The sequence below is a fragment of the Merops nubicus genome, unplaced genomic scaffold (assembly GCF_000691845.1).
Source record: "Merops nubicus isolate BGI_N331 unplaced genomic scaffold, ASM69184v1 scaffold6442, whole genome shotgun sequence".
Classification (NCBI taxonomy): Eukaryota; Metazoa; Chordata; class Aves; order Coraciiformes; family Meropidae; genus Merops; species Merops nubicus.
In genome coordinates this window covers 98,483-106,332 of record NW_008595534.1, presented here as the reverse complement: position 1 = coordinate 106,332, position 7,850 = coordinate 98,483, and the positions used below count along the sequence as shown (strand labels likewise).

The following is a 7,850-nucleotide window of genomic DNA, read 5'->3' as shown; positions in this document are numbered from 1 at the left end:
GTTTAAGTTAGAAGCAGTTTATATGCATATACAGGTGGAGGAGACAGATATCCAACTTAGTCAGTGGTCAGGCTCCCAGTGTAGATGCTTTAAATCACTCTCTTGAAATCTCTGTCCTTGCATCAGGACACCTGGAATGGCCATAACAGGTCACCCCTCCAAGGGGACTAGGAAGACTTGTCTCTGGGAGTGACCAAACACGTCCCTGGGGGAAGAGTGTTCATTCTCACTGAATGATATAACCACATTGTAGCAATTAGCCCACTGATTAAAAAAGGCAATCTATTCATCAGCATTCCTCCTTACTGAACGAGTTCTGAAATGAATGCAGAATGCTGAAAAGCACCCTTGTTTCAGTCACTTTTATTGCTTGCCTTACAGTGCACATTTTTAGTGAATTAAACTGTGGAGACAACAAGACTGGAGGCTGCAAGAAGGAGCCTTTCTGAGATGAGAGCTCTGGCACAGCTTATGAAAGTTGTTGAATTAGCTTCACTTTTAAAATTCATTTTTTCCTTCCTCCAGCTTGATTCTTGGTATGTGATTTTGAATGGCACTGTGGAGATCAGCTATCCTGATGGGAAGAGTGAGAGTCTCTGCATGGGAAACAGCTTTGGGATTACTCCCTCTCTGGAAAAACAGTACATGAATGGAGTGGTCAGAACCAAAGTAGATGATTGTCAGGTAAGATTACAGTTCTGTACATCTACCTCCTGGTTTTAGGGATCTAGTAAAAGAAAATGGACTATTCTCATCTTAAGGCATGATCTTGATTCCAGGAGCAGGAAAAAGGAGGTTGGTGTTTGTGAGCCAAGGGCTCTGCTGATGTTGGGTTGGTTGTATGCTCTTCAGTAGCTGAGATTTATTTCACACTGCTGCTATGTGAGAACTTGTGCTTTGTGCTGAGATAGAACTTTAGTCCACCTCTGTCATGCTGTGGATGTGATTGACAAGCAGTCAAAACAGAAAATACCCATTTCCACTTCTTACAGCCTTTGTCCTCTGTATGTTTAGCCCATTCAAATAGTCTTTTGGAGGTGTAAGAAGGTGGCCAGTTCTGTTTGTCTCTTATTTCTGTCTCTGGTGAGGTTGGACAGAACAGGGTGGGGATGGTAGCAAATGCTGTGCAGTCATGGTTATGTCAGAGCAGCCCAGAGATGGGGATACATTCATGGTTTGGATGTTTATTAACAAGCTGGTGGTGTTGGGGGGCAGTTTGTGTGTATAGCTCAGCAAGACTACTGGAGGATTCTGAACCACGTGGAAAAAAACACTCATAAAGTGGAGGAAGAAGGAGAAATTGTTATGGTGAAGGAGCACAGGGAGCTGGATCGCAGTGGAACCAGGAAAGGACACATAGTCATCAAGGTAAATTTCTTTCTATGCCTTCTATTACTTTATTAAACCCTTACTTATTAGTAAATAAATATTATCTTGGTTTCCATCTAGAACACATTCAGTTTTGTTTGTCTCAACTCAAAAAAACAAAATGATTGAGAGAAACTGAAATGATTTTACAAATTTACTTCCACCTCCCTTTTAATAAAGTTAGACCTGTTCAGCACATACGTAGAATTTGTAATGGGAACACTTGTGTGCATCTTTATGTATTGGCCTGTTTGTCATCATAAGAGAAAGTTAAACTGTATTAAGAATAAAATTAAGGCAAGTAAATAATTTAGCCACATATTACTTATGTAAAAACATTGGGGGTGGGAGAAGCATGAAGATTTGATTTAAACACGTTGCTGTGTTTTCTCCTGAGTTTGCCATAACTGAAGCTTGGAAAGGGTGCATATTGTTCTTCAGAGAGTGATAGTGAGGAGAGATATCAGTTGTTTTCTGCATTTAATTTCTAAGGCAACACCCGAGCGACTCATCATGCACTTGATAGAAGAACATTCTATTGTGGATCCAACCTACATTGAAGATTTCCTTCTGACGTACAGAACGTTTCTAACAAGCCCCCTGGAAGTTGGAAATAAGCTCTTGGAGTGGTTCACAGTGGACAGCCTCAGGGATAAGGTTGGTTTGAGTCTAGGAGATGAGTAGTTTTGGTGCAAATGTCTCCAAATTGTTTCCTTATTGTATAACTGATAAACTAGGGCCGTGCTTCAGCTGGTCTGTATGAACTATTTTAAAGCAAAGTATTTTTCACTAGTATCAAGAAAGGATTCTCCAGTATGTTGTTTTTGTGTGTGACACCACTTCTTTTTGGCAGAATGATAAATACTGGCTTCTGTTGAATTGAAAGATGCAGATGCCAATCTCCAAAATCCTTTTTTCACTAGAAATGCAGGGTGATGGTGTTCCTGATCTCTTGGGCATGCCCTCTTTCTTCCCACAGCAGCTTTGTGCTTGTCTTTCATAATTTTCTACTGTAGAGCTCTTCACTGTGCTGAGCATATTTTGTTGGAGCAGCTTCTTACAAACTCTGTACTTAAAATAAACTCTGCTCAGGACAGGTGCAGTTGATAAAAATGCTTCTATAAATATCTATAAACGAGGTTCAACTCTGTGTAACTCTATGCACATACACGTGAAAAATATTCATAGTCTGGCACTTGTATCCATGTCCAGTTTCTTGAAAATTATGATAGTAAAACTCCTAGCCAGTGGCTTTATGTGTTTAGCTTTGAGCTGAACGAGACCCAACAGAGTATCAAAAAAAGGTGGTGTTTTTTTTTGCCTAAGAAACTGTCTGGGGTCATTTGCTGTGGTTACTGCTTCTCTTAGTACCTTTCTCCATGCTGTTCATTTTGGCAACTGCTGGCTTTTAAAAAAAAGGAAAGTGAAAGAAAACTGCCTCAGCAAGGAAAAGAGGAAAGTGTTTATTTTTAGAAGAGAAACTGCTATAGGTAAAGCTTTTGGTTTTAATAACATGGATGGATAAAAGTTGTCAGACTGATTTCATCATGAATGGTAGTAACTCTAGCATGTACAAAAGCAAACTGAAGATTTAACTAGAAATTCTTAAAAGAAAGATTTTTATTTTCACAACATAATTCCTAGAACTTTCTTTAAGGAGATCATTAGGATGCTTTAAAAAGATGTTTTCTAAACAGAAGGAGGAAAAATTAACTCAACATGTGTTTGTGCAGCAGTAAATACTGGGTGATGTAGGCAATTAGGAACAACAAATTGTTTTTTTAAATTTTCATTTGTTTCTACAAATAAAGGAAGAGAAAAGGTGATTTCAAGTGTAAATATCTTCTGCTGAGCAGATGCAGTAATCTGTGTTGTTCTGTGCTTACAAATTAAAGTCTATAGGAGAAGAATCACAGGTACCTTTATATATACATAATTTTTTTTTAATTTCCAGGTTACCAGAGTGGTTTTGCTGTGGGTGAACAATCATTTCAATGACTTTGAAGGAGACCCTGCCATGACTCGATTTCTGGAAGAGTTTGAGAAGAACCTGGAAGATACGGTAGGAGCAAAAAAAGGATTGTTGTACTTTCTATTACCCATTGTCATCACAAGTGACTAACATGTGGTAGTCTGTAAGTGTGGCAGTTAATAGATGGCTTTTAACATCAGTATATTTGTTCTTAAATATATATTTAGACATAAAGCCCATATAAAACAGTACATCTGGCACTTGTTGATGTGTTTTTGTATTACTGCAAGAGATTTATTGAGTAAGGTTTGGATGCATGGCATCAGAAGACCCTTTTCTGACACTTGGGGTATTTTTCACCACTGTTTTTCTGTTTCTGGTAAAAAAAACATTACACTTCATTTTGTGTCTTCTGTGTTACAGAAAATGAAAGGACATCTCAGATTGCTGAATATTGCCTGTGCTGCCAAAGCAAAATGGAGACAAATTACCCTGCAGAAACCTTCTAGAGATTCACCACTGTTTTTCAGCCTCCTTGGAGGGAGTGACAAGGGCTTTGGGATTTTTGTGGAGACTGTGGAAATGGGCAGTAAAGCAGCAGAAGCTGGACTCAAGCGTGGTGATCAGGTAAGAAGAATAAAGTTCATTTAAAACTGTGCTAGCTGAATCAACTCCAGTGTTCCAAACAAAAAGATTATGCTGTACTAAAAGCAGACAACTGGCCACTATTCTATTGTGAATGCCACAGATTAGCTTCAGTTTACATGTGTTAAATGGGTTTCTATTAAATAGTTTTGAAAATATTTTAATATTTCAAGTATTTCAAAAAACAGAATGGGAAAAGAAACCAAGTTCTTATTGTTTTAGGAAACTTTGTGATTGGGGATATGGTCGGGTTGAAGCCATCAGCTTGTTTTGTTGGATTCATTCCCACTGAGTGTGAATCATCCCAGTTCACTGAGGCTGGTGGAACAGTGATGGTTCACACAAGGTGAAGAGCTGGCCTTTGATGTAATATCAGTTCTGTGGCTCATCACCCTCAGCTTTTGATTTGGGTGCAGTTCCTAATTGCAAGAATGTCATATTACCACAGCAATTAAGGTGGAATTGTTGATCTTGGCTTGTTTACAGGATATAATTTCACTGACATCATTAAAGTAGTTAATTTACAAGGAATGTTTTCATTCTACAAGTGCTGTAGAGATGATATGATGACCTCTGGAAGGTTTGTGCTGTTGTCTGTAATATCACCTTTGTGTTTGTAAGTCTGTCAAACAGTTGTTCTAATAGTCCAATTTTTATTTCTTCTTGAAGATAATGGAAGTAAATGGACAGAATTTTGAGAATATTACCTTTGTAAAAGCTCTGGAAATCTTAAGGAACAACACTCATCTCTCCATCACTGTAAAAACAAACATTTTTGGTGAGTAGACTTCATGTATGATGTATTTTCATGTATGTGAAGAAAAAAAAAGTCTTTTTGGCTTTAGAATTATAGTAAGATCCCACCTTTTTTCCCCACTGGCTCTAGGAGTGAGAAGTTGTGCAGGAGTCCCCTCGTTGTGTCTCCACTTGCTTAGATAAGTTCTCAAGTGCCAAGGGCTGCACGTTGTGGCACAAAGCTAGCCTGGCCAGCTCTTTACACCCTGAGAAATCCTCAAATGGCTGGTTAAGCAGCTTTAGTGTCCCTTCATGTGATGTGGCTGAGACAGAGCCAAGGGATCCAGGCCAAAATATATTTTTTTTTTTTGCCAAGAAACAGCAAAAATGTAAAACTGGCTTTTGTGAAACTTTTTATGATGGCTGCAAAAATGATAGGATAAATTACCTTTCTATCTAAAACTGAAAAGGGAATGTAAAATGTGGCACAGCATATAAATGTTAGCTTTTAATTGTCAATGTGAACATAAGCACATAAATACCTCTTTAAAATCTCAGTCAAATCATCTGGTCCTTTTCCATAGTCTCGTTCAGGCAACAGAATAACCTTAGCTACAGAATCAAGGGGACTGTGCCCAGCACAGCTCCTTCTGCTTGTTTCTGAGACCTGGTAGATTCTGTTTCATATTTTCTTCTTCCAGTTACCTGCCCTTGTTCACTGTTGATTTTCTTCTCAATTATTATTTTGTGCTTATCACTGTGCAGGTAAAAATCTTCAAGATCTTGGCAGTTGCTTATTAGCATAATTCCAAAAAAGTGTAAAACATCCATGGTAAACAATGGTCCAGCCTGACATAAAATAAAGTGAACTGTAACTGAGACAGTGATAATTGTTCATTTCAATTATAAATACAGGCAACATATGTTTACAAGTGCATTTTGAAAAAGTGTAAAACATCCATGGTAAACAGTGGTCCAGCCTGACATAAAATGACATAAAGTGTAACTGAGACAGTGATAGGTTGTTCATTTCAATTATAAATACAAGCAACATATGTTTACAAGTGCATTTTAATCTCTTCCCTTCCTGCTGGCTGATAGTTCAAGGTGATTTCTCTGATAAATTTTAGTGAATTTGCATCTTGAAGCTTTTTTTCAACAGTGACACTTATTATCCTGTCTTTTTAATTGAATGCTAAGTGCCTGGTGCTGACAATGAGCAATTCTCATTCTTACAGTTGAATCTGGACTGTGAAGGCTTGAAGCCTTAAATTTTATTGCATAATAGAAATAATGAAATTTGGATCATGGGGAGAATCTTCAGTAATTTGCTCTGTACAGTTCTGTATTCTCCCAGTATCACCATTCTTTGAACAGAAAATACTGAATTTCTGAGTAAAATGATTTTTAAAGATTTTAAAAATACCTTTAAAAACTATTTCGTCTTGATAAAACAATTTGAACAATTTTTTTTCACCTTTAATATGTGGGAAGGAACACAAAGAACATGAACACTCTACTTTCCATGGAATTATCTCTTTGGGAATGCCAGTGTTGGTAATAGACTGCCTTAGTTTGATAAATGGAATAGGAAATCTGATGCAGCTTCTGCTCAGTGTTGTTATTAAAAGGAAGCAAAGTTTTGGAAAATATCAGTCTGTCTTGCAGTTATTTTTGTAGAAGCATCTGCACTCCATTACCCAAAAGATGCAGGAAAAAAGGCAATAAATACATGGAGCTGATTGCTGTGAACACAATATTTCCTTGTTATCTATCTGGTCTGTTAAATTTTCTGTGATGTGCTAATTTCAAAAGTAGTTGGGAGAACTCTACTATGCAGAATGTTTGTTTTTATTGAGCATTGAGAGGTTATTCTGTCTGCCAAAGCATTCAAAAGCAAAACTTAAATGGGAAAAGATCCATGCCCTCATCATCAAAATTAAAATCCAATGTATTACCTGATTTGTAGTTCTTCAGTTGACTTTTTCTGCAGGGATGTGGGGAAAAAAAGGTTTGAGGGCAAAGAAGAAATCACTGTGAAGCTGTAAGTGTGCAAGGGTAAATCACAATGATTCTGTCTTCTCTCACAGTGTTTAAGGAGCTGCTCTGCAGGATAGGACAAGAGAAGAATGGAATTCCACATATTCCAAAAATTGCAGAGAAGAAAAACAACCGTTACTCCATCCCAGATATGCCTGGAGATGTGGAACAGATGTTTCCCCGTGAAAAAGGAAACAAGAAAATGAAAGCAAACACTGTATCTGGTGGGAGAAACAGAATCAGGAAGATACTAGACAAGACCCGATTCAGCATCTTGCCTCCAAAGCTGTTCAGGTTTGTCAGAGCCTTCTGGCCAAAAAGGAATTGTTCCTTATTGAGTGGTGAGAATATTGGTTGCTTAGTATCTTCAGACGTTTTGTCCATGTTGGTTGTGTTGTTAAAACAGTGCAGCAGATCTGACCCATAAATGCAGAACAAGACCCAGAGATCTTCTCTCTCCCCGTGAGCGCTTTCAGATACATTTTCCCTTGGCGCTTCTTTTCCAAGCCTGGCTGCAGCGTGTCATTCAACCACCTGCAGGCCTCGATTCTCCTTGTTGTGCTCCCCCAGGCTGGGTGTCAGGAGCTGGGTGTCAGGAGCCTGGGGGAGGTGGGTGACCCCCTGTTGTTTTGCAGTGACGGCAGCGTGAGCCAGTCGCAGGACGACAGCATCGTGGGGACGCGGCAGTGCCGGCACAGCCTGGCCATCATGCCCATCCCAGGCACCCTCTCCTCCAGCAGCCCCGACCTGCTCCAGCCCACAACCAGCATTCTGGATTTCTCCAACCCTTCGGGTAAGCCAGCAGCATCAGCTTGGTTCACAGGGTGGTGACAAGGGGGGAAACTACATCTTTTACCAGCTTCACACGTGCCGAGCGCAGTTGCCTGTTTGTCTTGTGGCCCTACCAGGTCTAAACTGGAGGTTCACTGAACACCCAAACTGCCTGAGCCTCTCTTGCCTGTTTGTTTTTTTTTGTAATCATAGAATCACTATGGTTGGACCTCTAGGTAGGATCATCAACTCCAACCTCCATCCCAGCATTTCCCTAACCACTAGACCACAGCCTCAAGTGCTGCATCTACTCGTTTTT

At 39.3% G+C, this 7,850-nt stretch overlaps 1 protein-coding gene across 1 annotated transcript in view; it reads left to right on the top strand.

Annotated features, from left to right (window-relative positions):
* Window positions 1-525: 525 nt before the first annotated feature.
* The window catches only part of RAPGEF6 (Rap guanine nucleotide exchange factor (GEF) 6), a gene marked incomplete at its 5' end in the record, with an annotated part of 34,706 nt that continues 27,381 nt past the window's right edge, over window positions 526-7,850 (top strand). Inside the window, 8 exons of the mRNA XM_008936073.1 lie at window positions 526-684; window positions 1,216-1,368; window positions 1,861-2,025; window positions 3,323-3,430; window positions 3,764-3,967; window positions 4,655-4,763; window positions 6,811-7,054; window positions 7,396-7,553. Of these exons, the coding sequence (XP_008934321.1) occupies window positions 526-684; window positions 1,216-1,368; window positions 1,861-2,025; window positions 3,323-3,430; window positions 3,764-3,967; window positions 4,655-4,763; window positions 6,811-7,054; window positions 7,396-7,553 (1,300 nt within the window). The remainder of the gene's footprint in view (window positions 685-1,215; window positions 1,369-1,860; window positions 2,026-3,322; window positions 3,431-3,763; window positions 3,968-4,654; window positions 4,764-6,810; window positions 7,055-7,395; window positions 7,554-7,850) is intronic.